At 31.1% G+C, this 24,124-nt stretch overlaps 1 protein-coding gene across 4 annotated transcripts in view; it reads right to left on the bottom strand.

The window, feature by feature from the left end:
* Positions 1–24,124, bottom strand: part of LOC143070541 (zwei Ig domain protein zig-8-like) — a 43,482-nt gene that overhangs the window by 18,450 nt on the left and 908 nt on the right. For all 4 annotated transcript variants that reach the window (XM_076244791.1, XM_076244793.1, XM_076244792.1 and 1 more), the window contains exon 2: positions 5,665–5,788. In XM_076244791.1, coding sequence (XP_076100906.1) covers positions 5,665–5,758 — 94 coding nt within the window. In that variant the 5' untranslated portion in view covers positions 5,759–5,788. The remainder of the gene's footprint in view (positions 1–5,664; positions 5,789–24,124) is intronic.

Here is a 24,124-nt window from a genome sequence, read left to right as displayed (position 1 = left end):
TATTAATATTTTTAATGGATTTCTACAGAGACCGTAAGTGAACTGCAGTCAGATAATATCGAAATGCAACTGATATATTGTTTGTTTGGGTTAAACTTCAATCAATAAAAATTATTCAATCCTTTGATTCAAACGTAATGAAATTGATTCCTAGTTTCATCGAAAGTCTGCTGGGTTACATTTCATTAATACTAAGTATAAACATGATCAGAATTAAAATAATTGAACCGCAAATTAAATGCCGAACTTGTTCGTTTCAATGCATCTACGTAGAAGAAAATCATATTTTAAAAGCAATTAATAATAATTAATTTTAAATGCAAGATCAACAGACACTAACATAAATCCTTTTAACTTTCTAGGTACAAAGGAAAAACTGTTAAACATCAAACAAAAGTATGTAATTATTCATGTATAAGAATGATTTTGTTGGTGGTCCTAATAGGATAAAAATCCATGTATCACAAAGTTTGATTTGTATCTAAAAACAAAATATTAAAAAATGAATATTTGTCTGAAACTCACATTTGTCAGAGACAAAAGTGTAATTATAAGTTTTTGTTAGACTGTTTAAATTTTTAATTGCATATTCTGTTTTCCAATAGGCATTTGACATTCCGATAGGCAGCTGCTTTTACCGCCTCTTGCAGATTCATTTATACACTCTTATCAGCTATGATTGATACATAAATTGCATCCGATTAATATTTCTGAAAGCAAAATTAAGTACTAAAGCAAACATATCTAGGTCTAACGTATTGCAAACACTAATCAGAAGGAAAACAAATTCAAAACGGAAAGTCCCTAATCAAATGGCAAAATCAAAAGCTCAAACACATCAAACGAACAGACAACAACTGTGATATTCCTCACTTGGTACAGGCACTTTCTTATGAAGAAAAATGGTGGATTTTAATTTTAGGGAAAAGAAATAACATACAGAAATTCAAATATCAGGAGTTTGTATGATATGATATCAGTGTGTTTTTTTGTTCTTTTTTTTAGCTTATTTTCGGCAACTGTCACCGTATGATATTTTTCCTTTTTTTTGAGGGGGCCCTTTTGTTTTCTCTTTCTTGTAACTTACAATGTATGTCTCAAAATGATAAAGATTTTCTGGTAGGGGCTGAGGTCTTAACACTATATGTCGGTCAGAAAATCATGTTTGTCCCAGGTCAGAAATATAGGTTATAGCTATTTTAACATAAGTGTTTGGTATTTCGAGAATTTGGTGTTGATTGTAGAGCTTTCATAGTTTCTCTAAAATGTATTTACAATTTCTTTGGACTCGGAAAATCAAACCTGGACACTTACCTGTAGTCGATAAATGTGTACTGTCCTTTAGATTTGAAATGTTTTGTTTTATAGTTCACTAGGTGTATGTCTATTTGACGTATACCCCATATTTCAGTATATGACTAATGAACTAGGTTAATTCTCGTCTTCAACCAAATCTTTACTGATTTTAAATCATTATACTCAGTTTAACTCTTGACCATCCGGCATTACTGACTCATATCGCACAAATCATTTACTCATTTGAGTACATGATTATATTTCACTTTCCGATTGGAGTTTGTACTGCCGAAAGTGTGAGTATCAAGTATTTATTTTGTATTGTCTTGTTTGTCAAAGCACTTTGCTCTTTATATTAATGTTATTACCCTATAGAATTATTTTTATCCCAAATTTGAAGTTCGGTATATTGCATAAGTCTTTTTTTTTTTTTTTTTTTTTTACTAATTTCAAGTATGGAAACGAAGGCAAATAAAAAAAGTAAACATGACACACAAGAACAATAACAAGTAGATGATTTCTAGTATTAAACTGTCATTCTGATCAAAACATTATCGGAAAAATCTGTAGATAAGTTATTAAGTCAGTTTCAGTCTTTCTTTGAATTTTAAGACTTATCCACTGCGGCAAATTCAAGACTATAAAAAATTTGTGTGTAGTCAGTTTAGTACCGTTCTGTAGATTTTAAAAAAAATCCGTGAGCTCGTGACATTTGAGTGTAAAATGATAACTACTTAAAAATGAACATACGCTAATCAGATCTTGATAGTGACTGTTGCTGAAAAATATTTCAATTCAGTAGAAAAAGGATCATGATGTAAATTGACCTCGTTTTTTAAAAAAATGATAAAGTACTATATTAAAAAAAAAGCCGTCGTTCTCTTATTTATATCATAAAAACTCATCAAAGATACCAGGCTTATAATTTGGTACGCTTGCAAAGAAGCAAATTCAGTAAAAAACTTAGTAGTGGTGCCTTTTTCGGAAAACATACTACAACTTTTCATAAATTAAATTCTTTTTCCAAATTCGGATTTAGGTTAGAAGTATAATCGTTACTGTTGAATCCTTGTCAGAAAATACAAAATACATCCCATGCTATATGATAATGATATTTGTAGAGCTTATTATTTCAGAAACAATGTTCTTCCAATAATAAATGGAAATATTTGATAAACGTACAATCATGTTATATAGATGGTATCTACATGATATTATTTAACGATCGTTGAAAATAACTTTTGCTACACATATTGATTTCAATATCAACAATTTCATACAGATTTCAAAAAACACACATCAATCCCTTTTATACGCATGGTCGTGGATTCGTTTGCCACCTAACTTTTTCACACCGCGAGACGTCATTCTTACTTTGACTTTTTACGATGATACAGCAACCTCTCATGGACATGTATTGATGATATTATACTACACCCCTGTCGAGTTAATCTGATTAGTATCCAGAAATAGGAAAAGGCGACCGTTTTATTTCGAGAATTTGGTATTGATTGCAGGTCTTTCCTAGTTTCTCTTGAAATTATTAACAACTTTTTAGGACTCAAAAATGTTTAGAACTTGACATACTATATATATAGATGATACTGAATTCAGCATATAAATTATACTAGAACAGTTGCTAACACTGATCACTAACATCTTATTATAATTTGTTAAATGTACAAACAAGTTCCGACAATAGTGTCACCATCATTTGTTTTATTTATTTATATATTGTATACATGTCTCAGTTTAGTTTTCGTTGATTTTTGAACAACTTATTTAAAACGACGCAAAACATACGAGAGATACTGTTGATTAATTTATTTTCGTAGGTATCAATTTTAAAGATGTGGGGAAACTAGCAATTTCGTGGTAAGTTTTGCATACAAAGCCCGTAAAAAGTTTAATTATTAATCTTTGTGGATCACCTGTAACCACAAAAACCAACGATGAGTGTTATCCAATGAATGATAGTTAATTCTCAGAATTGATGAAAATTCGTCTAAACAGGTTTCAATAATTAAGGAAATATCAATTTTAAACCCTCGACTACTTTTTAAAGATTAAGAAGAATGCAAATTTGAAAGTAAAACTAGTTTATAATGTTTGATCGCAACATTTCAATAAAAGATATTTACTTAAACCATTACTTGTATCTGATTATTTACTTAAACCATTACTAGTATCTGATTATTTACTTAAACCATTACTAGTATCTGATTATTTTTGATACGTACATCAAACCCATCATCGAAGAGTTTTAAGTGCCAGTCTTTGTAAGAATCAAGCAATTTTGAAAAAAATCAAAACATGGCTGAAAAAATCCCACTTACCCAGCCATCCTATTTTGAAGTAACATTCATCCTGAGTTAGAAATGGTAAGTCTTTAGTGTCTGCGTGTCTGGTAACTTGAGAAATCTTTAGATAAACTTTGGTTAGAATGATAGCAAATTACAGAGTTAGCTCCCCTTAATTGTTAATTTTTAGTGCATTGTAACCAAATTTTATCTCCAATTACCAGAACAGGACAAGGAAACGAATGGTATACTTTCGCATCATTATACATTTTGAACATAAATTAATGTCAACTTGAGTGGGTTTTTGTTTGTCATGTTTTCACCACTGCCTGATTCTTAGGTAGACTAGCACTTAACCATAAAGTGTGTTATAGCCATTTAAAACTGATTGAAATATAATACAAATTTTCAAATTGCTATGGTTAATCGGCTCGATGCAAAGATAATCCTGCTTGACATGCAATACACTTGATTCTTATCGTTATCTTTCCGTCAAACTGTTTGGCTTTAGTTGACGTTATTTCATTTGATCGGTGTAAAATCTACGTCAGTATATATGATGAGATAATGATGAATATTTTAATTGGGACAACTTTCTCATGACTGCTTCAATTACTGTTTTTAAATGATAGCATTAATATATGTCTTTAGGAAGAGTTGGCTTATGTACATACGGTGAAGACGGGTGTTTTAAAAATGTCAAGCAGTCACAACTATAAGTTGCAAGATGCAATGAACCAGTTAGCCCTTCAAACGTTTAAATGACGTGAGATATCAGTGCATTGTAAAAAAGGATTATTTCGGGTAGAGGATATGATATGGATCAAACTTATCCGACTGACCTAGAAATTAAGGATATCACCACTTAAAAATATGTTTTTCTATTTTTATTATGTTGCATTGTTTTGTGATAAAGCACTGTTCCATGTTTGATATATATATAAGTTATAAACAAAGACGAATTATAGGCAGCTGGAAGTTACCTATGTTCATATTCAGAAATCATTTACATCAACCATCATGACCAAGATTCTAAACAAAAAGGTCAAGATATTAAAAAGTAAATTATCGGTAACATTTTAAAACACTAAATAAACTAGTGCTGTAAGTTGAAAGACCATAAAAGATTTCTGTCTCGTTTTGATACGCATAACAAACTCTTCGTTATGATGACCGATGAATACAGGCATAGTATCCATTTCTGCTCTAGCTCCTATAAAAAAATCTGAGTTTATTTTAATCTGTGAATATATGTGTGTTTTTTTTTCTCTAGAATGAATCATATTACAAAAGGTAAAACTGTAATCCATCTTATATATTTTTTATTGGATAACAGACCTTACCAACCACTAACATCCAACGTCACCAAAATGACTTCTACACAACAAACAATTCCTTAGTCAGGATACAATAACTGTATAGGCATACTATTTGGTGGGGTTTAACCAGTTTAATGGGGGCACAAAGCATGCATTTTTCATATCTGGACCATATGTGGTAAAAGTAACGTTCAAGAATATGAACACTAAATTAAAATTGGAAATAGACTACATGTGTTTTGTACTACATGGAGCTAAGGTTGCCAGAACATTCTTTAAACAATCATGTTTTTATGTAGCAAATGTCCGAAACTTTGTTATACTTAACATAATAGTTGATATACATATTTGGTCAAGTAGAACTGTTACGATGTGTCGGTGTCTCCACACACTAGGAACATTAGAATCCTTAGATACCGAAACGTCTGATCAGAAATTTATACAATTACATCCTATTACCGAGTTTGACATTTTAACTGAGTGTGAATTCGTTTGGTAGGTGATTCATGCATATAGTTTATCTTGTACCTATTTATTTTGTCAGGGAACCATATCTGGCTCCTTTTGGGGCGCATGCGATTCACTCAGTTTTTGTTTGTTACCTTGGTTTGTTTCTTTCAAATCGACATTTTATAAGTACTTGTATATCATACACAAAATATAGCTATGATTGGATAAACATTAAGTTACACACCTATACCTGAATAAAAGACGAAACCAACAACAACAACCACAAACAAGATACTCACCACATAAGAACGCTAACAATATAACTGTTGTCCAAACGTAAGTTTCTTCTATTATAAAAGTTGCTATCTTATAATACTGTCCATGCAAATGCATTCTGAACTGTTCTGTCAACCATTTGAAAGTCTGCAAATACAAGATAAGTAACAGTGAACAACGTTATGGATATTTTTGAACAATCTATAACAATGTACAGCACTAGATTAAAAACAAATAGATACATTTCTTGTTCGCAATACGTATAGTTTTAGGAATAATAATTTCGAATAGTATGATATGAATATATAAATATGGATAAAATAACTGTATGATCTATTATATTTGTTGTCATTATAGAACAGTGTTCGACTTGTGATACACTCGGACACGTCCACTTGCATTTGTATTCAATTGGTACATGTATTTGTTAAATTAAAAACCAATACATTTATTATTATTTTAAGCAGGACAGACGCGCATTTCGTCTATATAAGGCTCACAAGTGGCGCTTGCATCAAAGCAGTTCAAAGGTAAAATTACAGAGAAGTTGATGAATATTAAAAACAACACGAACAAGATTGTACATAGTCATATATCTCCTATAAAAAGCAATGTAATTGTAGATATCAAAATGATGTCAAATTGTTCAATCAATACTTTGAAAAGCAAAATAAAAAAATAACTGAGCAATAAAGACACGAATTGCATGCATACTAAATAATATACTACACGTTAGGTCAAGTGATTACATTCCAATACACCGGCATATCCATTAGTGCAGCTTCTTAAAGATCGTTAAGTTTTTTTTTAAATGCATGACATCTTACCATGCAAAATTGCACGTCCATGTATCGGTTTAAAAGATACTGGACAACAAATTTGAAAATGTACTATAGAATAGGATATAGTTTTATCACTTTAGTCAATTATAACAAATGACATTGTAAATAGTTTTAAGGAACTGAAGACCTAATTTTACTTATTGTTTTATTACAACTATCTGATCTGATTGAAGTTTAATCACTACATCTAGAAAGACAGAATATTTCTTAAAAATTAGGAATTTAATGAAAATAAAATGATATTGCTTCGACCTTGAACATAAGTTTTAGAATTTAAAAAAAAAGGTTGTGTTTATTTGATACTATTATGTCTTTCTAGTATGCCAGCGTGTGCTTCTTCAAATAATAATAAGTAGTCTCATTGATGGCGGTTATTTCACCAAAGATGTAATGAAAAGATTACGTGCAGGACGAAATTATACCAATAGGTATTTAATGACATCTGGTGCAGAACCATTTTCCTGTAGGGAAACGATTCTCAGACGAGAAAATGATTTCTAAAATTGATAATACGTGTTTTCGCTGGGATATAATTTATGACACACAGCAATCCCAGCTTGAGCCACTGGTAATCTAGAAGTCCTTCTGTTTCAATAAATATGAAAGTCATGAAGCAATATTGATTTTTGGTCCATCAAGGGATCATAATTATTTTTACATTATAAGTAACATAGGCTATCTGGTAGGATCAAGTAGGGATAACTACTAGCAACAAACAATGCTATCATATATAAGGAAATAAATTCTGGAAAAACAAATGTATATTTAGTTAGTGAAAGTAACATGTTAGAAAACTTGAGGATTACAATGGAGGCTACCGCAATATTATATAGAGTTTCACTCACAATTTGTTTATCAACACTTTATTAAGTATGCGCTTAAACATATAAAACTAAGAAACTACCTTCAATTGTATACAAATCAATGATACATCTTCATTCATATAGTTATATATTTTGCCTTTAAAAAAAGATCAAACGAGCTATCTTTAGGGAAATTCCATGATAAAATAATCTTAATCATTTACCATATGCTTCATTTCAAAACGTTTTATGATGATGTATGAATTCAATATACCAAAAATGCAATTAGGTCGTTAATGTCTACATCTTATACTTGAACAAGTCTTGTTTATATTACATGTTTCATTAATTGAGATGCGTCAATGTTTTGGTAGCTGAATCCTGCTTGATTAATAAAAATTGGAACGCAATTACCATACTTTTAGGCATACATTCACTAAAAAGCGTGTTTGCCTAAAACCTGGGTTAACACAGTAACATTTTATATGCATAAGGAAAGATTTAAACAAAGTCAAAAACTAATAAATTATTTTTGGGCTGAATTTTTGATAGTTCATATTAAATGATGGCTGAACACAGTGAAATAAAATTAAAAATGACCTTTTTAACACCTGAATGACATTGATTAATGTTTGTATCGAGACATTTACGGGAGGACGTAAGTGGTGGTGCCTATAAAAAGACTTTACTGTCTTTCTTTGATAAGAGTCTAAAAGCGAGGTAGATGCATGATGTTTCCGATGGCGACGTCGGCGTCTACAATGAATTAGTGTGTAATTATATTAGTTTCTTCTTAAAATACATGTATCTTTATTCATAAGAAATAAGTATTTTGATAGTACAAAGCATTGTTTCTTAAAATAAGTATTGTTCGTTGATATTTTTACCAAGGGCATTGATAACATCTGAGTAGTGAAATGATATAGCAACATTATTGATAAGGTTGTAATGAATAATGTGATATGATCTAGAGAGCTTTTCTGCAGAAAATATTGACTGTTTACAAAACAGCATGTAAATAATAGATGATAAAATATTTTCATTATCGCCTACTTTGTAGTGCAAATTAATATCTCTTTCGAGACATAAAACTAAATCATTTATTAATAGCGTATTGATTGAATAATGCATTACTTGCGAACAAATTTGTATTGAAACAAGACAAAATCAAAACATATACACGGATATATAATGGTTGGTTGCTTTATAAGAAGGAAAGAACATACATGTTCTACTATATAGGTCAAGACAATCTTACGATATTGTATTTTAAACTTTTTTTTATAATTGCTGCCTCATTGACGTATAACAGCATCTTTTTTTATAATTGCTGCCTCATGGACGAATCACCAGCATCTTTCTTTTCTTATTTTTGTTTATCTCTATTAACTTATTGCAAGTTATCAGCTCAAATTAAATACGCATGGACTTTTTTTTATTTTGGATTGCAAGATCAAGAACTAAAGGACCATATATCTGAATAATCTGTTTTAAATACATTTCCTGAAATAAAAATGACAGAATTTGTCTGTTTGGTTTTTGATAAGCTTAATGTATACGTCTTAGCCAAAATTGGCCAACCAGGCTATCTTCCATAAATAGGTTCATAAATATTCAAATATTTTTGATTGGTGAATTGTGGTTTGGGGGTTGTTGATTTGTCTTTGTTGGTTGGCGAAACGTGTTTCATGGCTTGCGAACTGTGTATTGTGGTTGTTGTATTATATTGTGTTTTTTTATTGCTGCATTTTGTTTTGAGGTTGTTGTTTTGTGTCTTGTTGTTGTTGAATTGTGTTTTGTGGTTGTTGTGTTATGTTTTGTAGTTGTTGTATTGTGTTTCATGTTTGTATTTCGTTTTGTGGCTGTTGGATTGTGCTTTGATATTGTTAGATTGTGTGCTGTAGTTGTTAAATTGTGTTTTGATGTTGTTGTATTATATTGTATATATGTTGCAATTATCTATCATTGTTTAAACAATTTAATGATCATGAAGAAACAAAACAAGTCCACGTGCTAGATAATAACATAAACAATAACTAAATTGTAAAATATAAAAACAGTTGTATACATGTTTTACTCAGATATATTTTATAATTATTTCGACTATAAGATAAATGTATCTTATATAACGATTCGTTGTTTTAATCACTAACCTAGGTTGTGTTTCTTGTCTTATTGATATAAGTATATGAATTTATAGTTTAAATGCCATGTCATCATCTATTTTGATATCATTATTCTCAAATTTTCATGTGGAATACAGATCATACTCTATATATACTATTCTAGCATATGATGGGATGATTCTATTCCTACGTGAACATGTCACTTTTATGTTTACATATCAAAACATCATTGTTACATTGTTTACTGTTTGCAACAATATGAATAATTCGAAATACGCAGAATTATCTTATCCTAGGCATAGATTACCTTAGCCGTATTTGACACAACTTTTTTTGGAATTTTAGGTCCTCAAGCTCTTCAAATTTGTACTTGTTTTGGCTTACTAACTATTTTGAGCGTCACTGATTGTAAACTAAACGTGCGTCTTGCGTATCAAATTATACGCCTGATACCCTTGATTTTTGAATATTTATGCGATTTACATGTATTATTATTGTCGCCTTTAAGTTTTCCGTATATCTTATTCATCCGTCTTATTCGGTACGCTTCCGTTAGGTGTCCGTTTTATGCGGTACTCGTCCGTTGGATGTACGTTCGACATCCGTTCTGTCCGGCACGTTTCCGTTTCTCATACGTTGCATATCCGGTGCGTGTCCGCTTTATATGCATTCGTTACACGTCCGTTTTATTCGGTCAACACATCAACGAACTCACAACGGATAACAGTTTTGTCAACGGACAACTTTTATTTTCATCCGTTAGACGTCCGTTCGTGCAATCCGGTAAGGTGTGACCGATGCTTTACAGAAAAAAGACACGAATGTGTCTTATTTCATATTAAATGTATTATATATTTTTATATAAGTACAAATAACTATACTCAATATACGTATAGCTTCAAAGTGGAAAACTGTATCGTTATGTTTTTTGTTTTCGTTAAATGAGGGACGGAAGAAACACGAAGGACATTCAAACTCATACAGAGAAAATAAACTGACAACATCCATTGAGAGTACCGTTTACATTTAATGGATAAATTTTGTTCTGGATTATTTGTGAATAAGAATGCATCGCAAATAATGAATTAATGAACTCATGCTGCTAATTGTTCCCTATTATTGTCACTACATGCAATGGATTCTATTCAATAAAACTTTTTTTGTTGAAATCTACTTTTTTCGGCAAGTTAATAAATATTGCTACTGATATTAAGCAAAAGCTCCTAGGAATTATAGTATCACATACTGCCACAATCAATTGTTTCAAGTCTTTCAAGTTAATAGTTGATGACATAACAAATAGTCTAGAATTACACTATATCATGTTAACTGTTTGACGTCAATATAACAAGGAGCTTAAAAACAACAAAGCCAGCGAGTAAGATAAAGCATATCTTCTTCTTATGTCAATCGTATCATTTGATATCAGGTTGATCTCCATATATACGATACCTCTTTATCAATTTTAAGTTAAGTTAATTTACATTTTTTAATTCCGGGAATGGATCATTTATCAATAAACATAGTAACCATATACGATATCAAACGCAGTGAATGGAATTGTCAACCGTATTAATAGTACGGTGACCGAGTAAGGAAAAGTCGCTTATTTAAGGAGTTTAATTGTCATTCGGACTATACGGCTATAAATCACAGTATTGGAAGTTCAAAGGTTAAACTTAACATTTTGACTTGTCGTCAAAAAATCGTAAACTATTGCCTGCTGTACATGTACTTACCGGATGCGACGCAACTTCGTCTCTGTTTGGAGTAGGTATACAAACTGTCTACAAGACTTCGAAGGACACGCACGACTATTTCAGTTGTGTTTAGAGTTTCGGTAAAATTGACAATGATGAAGCTCTTGTTTTGGCATGAAAGATAATTTCAAAGGTTTATGATCAGAACTATCTCTTTAAAACCACTACATCATAATAATTATTCAAGTTTACCACAAGTAAGATGTAAGTTTAGTCAGGTTACCTTCCTGCGAGACGGCACTGAAACAGTATGTTTTACGTACTTCGTTTCAACTAAAAATTTGAAACGCATTACACATTGCTAAACCCCTATCCGGTCACCTTTAGAATACGGTTGGCGAGAGTAAAATGATTCATTACACCCCGTGTATTTTAAAAGGCATATTTCAGCAGAATGCTTGCAGGATCTTGTGTCTTCATTGAAGGAAAATCTGCATGTGAAAGAGTCATGTGTTTGTTCACTACAAAACCTTACATGTCCGGGGCTTTGGTCCTGTAAAGGGTCAGAATTATGTAGAAATTTCAAATCATGTTCCTTGACAATTAACCAGAAGATCTAATTCTGTTGTGTGGATCTCTTTGATTGGAATGTTGAATTGTAACTATTTTCGAATAATTGAGTGCTTTTTAGTTTTAATGAATTTCATGAATGGTCTTATGCAAAATATGCCTTCATGACAGAAGGATGCAGGTTAAAATAATATTCATCATTTATTGATGAGGTTGGATGTTAGCCGGCAAGGTAACTACTGTACAGTAAATTTAACAGAATATGTGTTGATCTTGTGTAAAAGAACAAATATGTGAAAAACGCCAATTTTCAGAATAAATCGAATTCTTTTTAATTTTTTTTAACATTTTCGAGATGATTCATTGAAAATTGATATAAGAAAATGTTTTTATCTAGAATTTAACCTAAATTGTTGTATATTTCTTCAAATTTTGAAAGTATAGAAGAAGAAAAAATAAAAACAGAATTTGATCTTTGACCTCATTTTATGCAAAACTGTTACCACATTTTTTTTTGACGACATCGATATTTCAATAGTACTCATTTTTCCGAATCCAATGATATATAATATAGCCATATAGTATGTTTGACGATTAAATCTAAAAAATATTGGGTCTGGTCACCGTACTATAACAAGGAAGCTTGCAATTTATTGAATTCAGTACAAAAGGACTACTGTTTTAAAATAATAAAAATTAACAAGTGGACAATGTGAGATTGCCTGATTGTAGTTTACGGTAATAAATCACATATAAATAGGACAAGAAGGTTCTGTATTAAGGTGACGACAAGGATGATTAGGAGAAATTTGGAATGCCAATGAAAAAAAACCCACTTCATATTTGATAGGGTCATAAATTCATCCTTGAAACACACCACATATGGACCTATCAAAGAGTTGTCTCAAGGGGTCTTAACGTGTTCAGCACTCTTCCTACACAAGGCATCGGATTCAACGTCCTAATTCTGACTAGACGTGGCAAGGTTTTTCGTACATATATATATATATATAATACACAAAAGTACAGACTGTTCGATTATTTCTATACCCAAAACAACCCTCGGCGTTGGATAATACGAGAGTACCTTTTCAACTTAAAAGGGACAGTCAAACTCATAAATCGAAAATAAACTGACAACGCCATGGCTAAAAAGGAAAAAGGCAAACGGACAAACAATAGTACACATGACACAACATAGAAAACTAAAGAATAAACAACACGAACCCCACCAAAAACTACGGGTGATCTCAGGTGCTCCGGAAGGGTAAGCAGATCCTGCTCCACATGTGGCACCCGTCGTGTTGCTTATGTGATAACAAATCCGGTAAATAGTCTAATTCGGTAGGTCAAATTCATGAAAGGGAAGGGGATTGTAGTTACGACGTAAGGAACATATCCGATATTATTTGTGAAACGGTTATTCCATAACGGTCGACCAACTCGTGATGGCGTCCGAAAAATTAACGAAGGGATGATTTCAACTTTACCATTTGGAACTCTTGGTTTAATAGCTGCCTTGTGAGCAGCAACATCTATCAAGAAAATCATATAAATTCAAGCACGAGACTATCGTATCGATTGGGAGATATATACCCTGTATGCAGATGCTGCTGGAATGTTGCTACTTAGAAATGGAAAGTTCAAAATTGGAAAGCTGAAATCATCTATTTTGTCGTAAAGTTTTGTTTTCAATCGACCCTCATTGTCAATTTCTAGATGTAAGTCAAGACATGAGGCCGACTTAATGTATCTGTAGTATCCTTTATCATCTCTAGTTCGATGGGATAGATGTGTTCCACATAGTCACCAAATTTTGAATTATTTAGTGAAAGAACATCATCTATATAGCGGAAAGTAGAGTTAATTGATATCGCTAACTTCAACTTCTCATCTTTCTTCCTACGAAGTTCCTTCATGAAGTCAGCCTCATAATAATAAAGAAACAAGTCGGCAAGTAGAGGGGCACAATTTGTTCCCATTGAAATACCGACAGTCTGTTGAATAACACGTCCTCCGAACGTAACAAATATGTTGTCAATCAAGAATTCAAGCATCTTCATAATATCAGTTTCAGAGAATTTTTTGTTTGAATCAGAGTGATCCTTTACAAAGTAGGATTTATCCCTCCTTTAGACAAGATACTTGTAACTACGTTGGCCATTCTTTTTTATGAAGCAAAGCAATACCAACTCTTTCAATTTGTCTTTAAGTTTCGAATTTGGAATACTTGTGTAAAGAGTAGAAAAGTCAAATGTTTTAATACTATTACAAGATGAAAGAGAGTTCGATTGTATGTACTCTAAAAGATCTTCGGAATTTTTAAGTATCCACATCTTAAAATTGTCCTTTATTCACTTCATTGTCATTCTATACTAAGTATTTATCCATTACTATCATGACTAATTCCTTTTGTGTAAAACTATTGCTTTTGATTTTTCTATTTTTTCTTCTTCTATTTATCACCCATATCCGGCAAAAGACTTCGTCGCAAACTATCACTGTCAGTTCACCAAAGACGCCGTATAATTTCTTTTTCCACGTGATTTACCTGCCTTGGATACCAAAAATTTATGACTTGTAAAATTTACTTGAGCTGTCAATGTGGCTTATTTGATTTGATGATTTATTTAGTGTTGTAAAGCAACTAGACGGCAACCCTCGGAGAGTTCAGCAACTTCCGTTTTGAGTCACTGCCCACTTGTACTCTGTGATATGCTCATGTTACATTAATATTGTATTGTGTTGTTGCACGATGTCGACTTTATTTTACGGTTATTGTTTTATAACGCTTTTCATAGTTTTTCTGTTTTATGAAACTTACTCAGCGACAAATAGGGTATATATTATATAATTTTATCTGTCGCCTTTCTAAGAAAAAACATTGACTTTTTTTCAGAACATACCTATTTTTTCTCATTGTGTTTATCACTTCTCTTTTTTAATACTAAAACAAATTGTTTGCGCTTTTCATAAAAAGAAAACAGCGATTTAGCATAATACATTTTTAAAAGGGAAGTAAAACCAACATGATATATACACTTTCTGTACATACTTTTTTTACACGGCAGTAAAACAACGTGTTGTAATTTGAACAAACTTGACGTTCAGAGAACTTTATTTTCACCGAGAAGTAAAACAAGTTGTTGTATCTACAAACTTTTTGTACAGTGTACTAGATTATGATACCAGATTTAAATAACATTTTTGAGGATCACTTCAGCCATCGTTTTATACTTTGCAATGTAATATTTTTCTTAATGTATTGACCTTAGTTTTATGTCTACGAAATGTCTACCTTTATTTCATAATAAAATGAGATGTATTTTATGTTACAAACAAGCATGATATATATATCCAGCTGTCGACAATCAATCATTGCGATGCAGCTGCATACCTAAAGGTGATGAAGTTATTGTCTTAATTAGTTAAACAGTATGTGTTCTTTCAAGTCCCTATCATAGTCTATCAATACTGAGTCGTATTGCTTAAATACACACAAATATATAATTATCAAATCAATTTTGAAATCGTTGATTTCCTATTAATTTGTTTAATTTACTACTGTCTTGATCACAAATTGTAACAATTAACTGTAGAGGTTATATATGGCCGTCTCAAAATATAAAACTAAGGATATGCTGATTTGTCCTAATTGTATCAAAAGAAAAAAAAAAGAAAGCAGAAAGTAAACAACTGGAAAGAAAGAGGATTTACATGTTGTCATTAAAGTTATTAATTGTGAAAGTTTAGAACCGATAAGAAGATATCTTCTTATATCAATTAATTCAAAATGGACAGATTTCAAATTTGAAATGTTTAAGTTTGGAACTTTTAACCAAACACTTGCATATATCAAATGAATTTAGCTATATTTGTCTATGAGTAGGAACGCCCTCCCAAGAGAAACAACTCGTACAACTTGATACTCTAATTACATTTTTTTGGTGATAGGTCATCATAAAAGAACTGTAAGCAAACACATGCGCAATCTACAGTCTAGAAATAACCACAACCGCAAATGAAAAAGAAGGAAATGAAAAAAAAGGGAAATTATATTCAGATTTAAAATCAATATATTCAATGAAGAAAAAAAACTGAAAGATCGTAAAATAATGTAAACGTGTACATTGACTACGTCAACCTATTGATTTAATGCTTTCCTATCAATAAATCTATCTGATAAATATGTTTACTATTTATTGTTTGCTTTTATGAAAATTGAAATGTATTTTTCCAATATAAAACTACGTTTAAGAGTTTATCGAAAGCTATTTTTACAATACAGACTGCTAAAACATCCACCAGACAACATTCGCACGTAGTAAATACGAAAATAACTAGAAAATATATTGGCTATATTATCAATGATGATATTCTATTTAAATATATTCATCTTTGCCTGAATAGATAAATTGATTTATTATAATTCTCAATTAAAAAGACATTTATTTGTACGGAATTGAAATAATACATTATGATTCTGTTTTCAAACATTAAATCATACCATGGTAAGTCCCGGTTGTCTCATTATGAATAAATGCAATTGCTGTTTTGTGGTGTAAAAAACGAAAATTATTAAAAGCTAACAAAAGTACGAAACCATCATGCATCTAAGTAATTTAAACAAAATTATGAAATGAAAATGTGGAATGTGTCAAAGAGAAATCAACCCGACTAAAAAGATTTTTAGGCATAATTAATTGTACTACAAAAAGAGGTTAAAGATATCAAAGGGATGTGCAAACTCATACGTCGGAAAACGAACAGACAAAGTAATGTCGAAAAACGAAAAACGATGATAGACAAACAACAGTACTTAAAACATAAGATAGAAAGTTAACGATTGGGCCACATCAATCCCACAATTAACCGGGGTTGATCTCAGGTGCTCCAGTAGGGTAAGAAGATTCTGCCCCACGTGTGGCACCCGCCGTGTTGCTCATGAAAGCATTAACCCGGTGATAAGTATAATTCGGTAGGTCACAGTCATTTGGGGGGAAAGGGTTCGAAATTGTTTTCAAACAATGCGATCACACAATAGCGCACAAGACTAACTTACAGTTTATGTTAGTTATATACCGTTACTTTCAACTTTAATGTTCTGTACATTTTAATAAGTTATGATACTTCATTTTCCAATAACTCCATATATTATATTCTTTTTTTTATTTTTTAAGTTTTTAGTTTAAGTTTTAATTTAAGTTTAAGAAAGAAATCAGCTTATCATGATTTTTACGTTGTAATTATTTTTTTGCCCCATAAGACGTGGTTTATTTGCTCGGATAATGATTTTGTATATTAACTGTATTCTTTCAAGGTCGACTTTTATACAGTCATATTATCTTCTTTGTTTTTCTGATTCAATGTTTTATTTCGTTCTCTCACAAGGGAAACTATTGCGATGTATTCTTTAAATTTATTGTCACGTTTTTGTAGTCAGATATAATATTCATATGTTATAACAGTACATTTGCCAATTAGTTGGATAACTATATATTGTTAAGGGAGATAAAGGCTCAGGAAAGCAAGGGATCAATGTAAAATCACCAGCTAAAGAAAAAAACAAATAATCTAGATCGAAAGAAAAGCGACAACCGTTCATAAGCACGATACAGAAGTCCTAGCAGCAAAAGCGTTTACAAATGAGATTATACTAGGTTACCCGATAATTATAATGTAATAGAATGACAATAGGTTTGAGAATCGCCTCTTGGGAAACATGTGACAAATTAAGACAATTTGTCTCAATATGCCCAAGTGGCATACTTGATATAATTCAGACTTTTGACTGTAGAGCTGACATTTTGTACAGTACAGGTCCTATATCGAAGAAAAAATTGTACGAGTTGCCCTTAAAGTTGAAATATCATTAGATTTTTAACTTTATAGAGTACAATGTAGCCAACATTTTTATATAAAAGAGAGAATCATTGAAATGCATGTATATGTTAGAGGCAATAAGTGAAATTAGGCATTAAGCTTAAATCCTAGGCAATAAGCTAACGCCTAGGCAGTACGTCTATTGTCTAAATGATGTTAGGCATTAATCTTAATCCTAGGATTTAAGCTTAAATCCTGAAAAATACATGTATGTGCAGGCATTAAGCTAAATGCCTAAAATATAAATGCGAGTAAATAAAAGACATTTATTCATTTAAATGAAAAAAAAATACATTTGTTATTTACATTATAACAGTATGCGAACTGGAGCATGTTTATCGAAGCTGTCCTAAGCGGTCATATAAGAAATTCTTAGTACAGAAATTGAGGTAATTTAAAGTTAGGACCGACTTACGACATATCTCAGCATGCACATCGGAGCTATCTTGGGATTATCTTAGCTAGAATGTCATACGCTGGTATTGGCGTAAAAGTAAAAAATAACCATCCTAAGTTTATCCCAAAGTGAGGACCATCCCAAGACAAGAATATCCTTAAGACACCGAAATTAGTATATTACAATTAGGTCCATTCCAAGGATTTTTCTAAGTTGCGACGTATGATAAACTCACGTAGGACACGTCATTATCCTAAGACTGCTTCGATAAACAGGCCCCTTAGGTTTAAAATGTCATCTACTGGGAATAAAATCACTAATAAAATAAGTTATTTATATTAAAACTCATCAAGTAATACTGTAAAATTTGAAAACTTTATAGAAATTTGTGTTAAAATCATTTTTTTACCACAAGTTGTGGAGCTGTTAACAAAGAAAATTTACTTATCCAAGAAAAAATCGTGAAAATCGTGTAAGCAAAAAAAAAAAAAAAAAAAATATCTTAATTTTGTCTACTTTTGACCAGTTCCAACCAGCTCGAGTAGAGAAGTGTATGAGTCAATTCTGTTTTTCAACTGCTAAAATCTTAAAAACGTACTGCAATTTGAAGATCTGTCAAATAAATGTACATTGTATATTAATAACATGTAATATCAGGAATATAATTAAGAAACTACTGATATCAAGAATAAATCCCCGATATACATAAATTACAGAGTTTACTTATTGCCTAAATTATGTTTGGCAATAGGATGAATAATCATCATCAGATTTGAGGAAATAAGCTTGATGCCTGAAAATTTCAGGCAATAACTTAATGCCTAGGCGTTAGCTTATTGCCTAGGATTTAAGCTTAATGTCTAATTTCACTTATTGCCGCTAACATATATATATATATATATATATATATATATATATATATATATATATATATATATATATATATATACCAATTCGATCTTGCTAATATTCTCATGTACAGCTGTTAAATATAAATCATATGTGTTGCATTGTTTTATACAGAGTTCATCACAAGAAGGTGGATATCCGCAGGTTTTACTTTGATTAAATAATGTATGTGTCTCAAATCTTTGGGCATACTAAGATCTAAAAGTGTTTTCATTATGCATGTCTTAGCTTGTATCTTTTGACTTACTTTTTTACGAGCATCAAAATTAAGGACACTGAAATTCAAACACAGCGATTCCTTGAAAATTGATCTGTAGAATTTACAGTTTACTCACACCAATCTTTATACTGCCTAGCTTTTCTATGACAACAAAATTTAATTGCGAAATTAAATGTACTGCTAGGTTCGCTCATAAATTAATTAGATGTAAAGCGATTTTCGTCTATTTTGTGTGTACTCGCATTTTGATCTGATTTATACGATGCGCTTTTTCCAAAACCAGCTAAAAAATGAGAGGAAACGCTAGACTTGATGGAAAACCGGGTATCACACTTGAAATTTATGCTTTGATAAGTTTTATGTGGACTTTTGAGTCTTTCTTTTTTGGTTTAAAGAGATGAATGATATAAAGATATAATCATTATTGTAAATGAATAACCCACGTGTACATGTATAGTCAGTTTTAATAATTGATAAATGCATCGTTTGTACTGTTATTCTGTATTCACATGCTTCTATTTATTCATGAATGGTTTGATACCTATTAACATACATAGATAAACAATATGTTTGGTTGATGAGTACACAAGTAGGAACAATTTACATGTGAACGTATTCCATTACAGCGAACAATAGAGATCAATGAGACAAATATCCATACACAAAACAGGACATGCATACTATTAGTACAAGGACGAGTCCATAAGGACTTTGTCACCTTGTAGGATTCAACAATTAAGCAACATCCATACCAGATAGTACTCTTTGAGAGGCTTCGATATTACATAATTTGAATTAATTTAAACTAGAAATTTAATGGCCTGCCCTGATTTATGCTAACTCAGATAGAGAAAAACGTGTATGACAGACAGCAACAAAAGACAATCACTGAATAACTCAACCCTGACTTGCAATAGTACATAAACAATTTGGTGAGGACAAAGTCTTAAAATGTGCCAAAATGTATTCAGAAATATATGAATGTTTCGATAATTTGATGATAAAATTCCAAGAAAATGGAAGTGTTCCAGGTGTCCAATGGTTCGCTGTACTTTTTATAACCTAACTACTAGTATATAAAATAGTTTCTCAGACACTGTTTACAAACTATCATACTAATACTGTTTTTCTTAATTATATATAAGTGTAGTAGCAATCATCAATAAATGCAAGAAAATAATAGGGTCTCAAGTGTTATTCAAACGAGGCCTCATCATCACAGTGTGCACTGTTATATATGTTAAGATAATGATTATCACAAATCCGGTTCACCACAATATCATGGAAATTATTTGTGTTTATCAAAGATTAATAGAAAAATTAGTTTGCAATCAAATAGCATAGTTTCTATTCGGAAATTATATGTATTTTAACAATTTACTTGTTGTGGAGAATATCACTGGTAGATTAAAATGTGCTGGGTAATACGAAGAAATTTCAAATGCTAGTGAAAGTATTGACATATGAACTGTTTAAGGCACATTTAAATACATGCATGTCTATCTTTTAAATTTAATACATCACTTAACATATTACTAATTGTTTTTATAAAAGAAAAGTTGATAAAACCTTAATGCAATACTTTACTACACAGATTGTCGAGAATGCTCTAGAACTATTAACCTGTATCAAGCTTTAATCAACCTAACATAGTATTAATATACAGATTTTTTAAAACAAATTGTGCTTTCAAATACCATGCCACATTTGGTACCATTCGATTAAAACTGAAGTAAATTTCGTCACTTTAATCTTCAATTACGACTGAATTACAATTACTTGTGTGATTTATACAGTTCCTTTAATTTATGTGGATCAAAATTTTTTTTTTTTTCTCCAAAATTTGTGTGCACCCCGGGCGTTTTGACGTAAACGTAGCTACGCGCCATTGAGCATTTTAGTTAGCCGCTAATACATGTATAATACTTGTTGCGTCTTGCACCTGATATTTTACAGTTACTGTCACAGCAGTAATTTGCAGAACACTTGGAAATTGGTACATTTGTATGCGTCAGACCAAATAACATTTTGATCATATCATGGTATAGACTTTAGTAGTCCCTTCATGCTGAAAAAAAAACATTCTATTTATTATGGTCCACTCACGGTTCGAACCAGACACGCATGACAATTATTCTAAACTCCCCATAGAATAGTTGTGCTTAAAACATATGACAATAATTGTCCAAACATATCAGATATATTAAACAGTTAAAAATGATGAACACACTGTCAGCATGCAATTTTCCTAATTTCCCTAATCCAAGAACAATTCTGTAGAAAAATATTTATTAGGTAATTCACAGCTATAGCTTACAAGACTTGCTGCTTCTTTTGTCAATATTGGCCAATGCATCTAAACTTATATTGCACTTGAAATACCAATCTTTCTACGGGTGCTAAAAGGGTAACAAAACACCCACAGAGTTTTCCCGCAACATATACACCTAATCAACTTGTATGTGAAGATTATTAAAGATTTTTCGTTCGTGTATTTGTTTGCACTGGTTGTAATAGAGATTAAAAACGGAGAATGTGTAAAAACAGCAACTCGATCAAACAGTACAGAACAGCTCACGGCCACCAACGGTTCTTCAATGCAGCGATAAAATCCCGCAACGGGTGACGGACGGACTTTAGCTGGTCACTTAACAATAATGTATCTAGTACAGCGAAATAAGAGCCACATTAAACTCCGAGACATACAAAAGAAACAAAATAAAAAATAAACATACACACTCAAGACTAGAGATACATTTTGTACCTGAGTTGAGACAAGTGCAAAAGTGAAGCTATGTTAAACAGGTTTTGTGCCTGTCTCATCACGTCCAATATTCTGTTAGACATAACTCCCTAGATCGTTTCTTTCATATGACTTTGGGTCCTCTGTGACTTGTATTGAATCATGAGTATACTTGTTTATTTTTTGGCTAAACGTTTAAAGTCATATGAAACCTCAAATTAGAAAAAAAAATGATGCATATGTTTTTTATAACCAAAATGGATAGTTTTTATTATAAAACTTATGTAAATATACTATTGCTTGCTTCCAGGAAGCATTTCGCCGACATATTTTCCGTATGCAAACTGACCTTAGCATGACTCTTCTAGTCAAAATCCGGTGATCGCAATACGCAAGGATCTGTCATTAAAATGCACACTTATCTGATTGTACATGTTAAACACGTACTTAATATCCATGATTATTTGTTGATTGTTTACAATAAGGTGACAATCGGTTAAACTACAGCTTCAAAACACGACAATTAAGTAGCTGCCATTTTTTCACCTCATAGCAGGCAGAGAGAAAAAAAAATGACGATTATACGATATATTTGAGTAAAAAATGGCAAAATCGTGCACAGAAGACTAAGTTTATGATTTATACATACATTGGTTCAATACTTGGATAAACATTATTTTTCACTAGTCAGTCACTCGTTTCATATGACTTTTATACTTTAAAATATGTAAGATTCCTGTCTTTATAAGATATATTTATATACATTGATCCATAGTCAAATGTGCTATTCATTCAGTAAAATATTAATTACAATGCACATCGAATGTAACATTACATGTGTAACGATTCGTATAATGATATATTTACAGCATTCCAGAGAAGTTTACTAGACATCTACATCTACTAAATAAAAAGTACATATAGTAACAGAAGTGTTCTGTCAATTTCTATTATGTTGGAATCTAATTGTATGGTATTTGATCGTCATTAACCCATTGGTCTTATTGAACACGTTATTAAAGATGAACTTCCAGTTAGACATGTTAGATACTTGATAGCTATAATTCATCATATACTGTACTGATAATGTGCTGAATAATAAGTAAATTTTAATGAAATATAGCATGATTGCCAGTGAACAACTATCAAACAAACACTTTTCAAGATTATGATCGTTCTTGGGGAATTAATAAATATCAGTACAAAATATACTAGTTTAAGAGTTTCTTTTCTTTGTATTTAAGATTTAGTTTTTCAGTTTCCATATGTAGATACATATCAGTTAGAACTGACATGTTTATCATTGTATTATATAATTATAAACATGTCAGTTCTAACTGATATATATCTACATATGGAAACTGAGTATAATTTGAGAGTAAAGCAGTTCTTGTTAAACATGCACCACAATTATATTACATGTCGTAGGTTGACAATATAATTTATTTGTTTGCCATAGACGTTTGTTAGATATTTTCGTTACGATAAACATTTATGTTAATATTTTATCAAAAGAATGAACATTGCAGTTAAAACACAGAAGTTACTGGTTGAAAAAATTCTGTATGTCAAAACCATTTTTGAGTAAGTCGCCGATGTAAATCCTCCAAACGATTTAAATCTGTTTTTCTATTAAAGAGATATGTAAATAATAATTTTCCAAAATATGTCGAGAAAAGCTAGAATGATTATCATCTAATTAGTGCCTGAAAAATTATTATAAAATTTATGTCTGTTGTTTTTGGTACTGAATACAGATCTGGGTGTTTCTGGTAAGAATTCAGTCAATGAATTTCTTCAATGAAAATTGTTCCATATTAATTTTGTAACTTTTTGTCTACCATCATCACTGTGCCTGACCACTACTGGTTGAACACTTGTCCCCTAAGGTATCATTCACCCAGCAGAAAGTGATCAAGGTTAGCACTCACCATGATCAATCATGATATGTTGTGCTGTATACATTTTTAATCATAACATTGTATTTGTCTTTTTTTTATTTTTTCAATTCTGTATAGTCGTTTTTAATAGACCCTGTAGTTTTACTTGACCTCTCTATATCATTTAATCTATAAATTTAATTCACCAATTATATTGATTGATTTTTAAATTTTAGTAGCGTTCTTTATGCAAATTTCGAATTCAAATGGTAAGATTTGTAGAGTAGGTCAATAGAAGTAGTCTATCATGTTTTGATATACATATATGTTATGGTTTTAAATGTTTGAATATTTTCCATAGTCAGTCTTTTACTGTTAACTTTACACATTTCAATCTGTGATGGTTCATT

Source organism: Mytilus galloprovincialis, chromosome 4 (assembly GCF_965363235.1).
Source record: "Mytilus galloprovincialis chromosome 4, xbMytGall1.hap1.1, whole genome shotgun sequence".
NCBI classification, from domain to species: domain Eukaryota; kingdom Metazoa; phylum Mollusca; class Bivalvia; order Mytilida; family Mytilidae; genus Mytilus; species Mytilus galloprovincialis.
The sequence above is the reverse complement of the archived record's forward strand: the minus strand, read 5'-3'. Positions and strand labels throughout refer to the sequence as shown.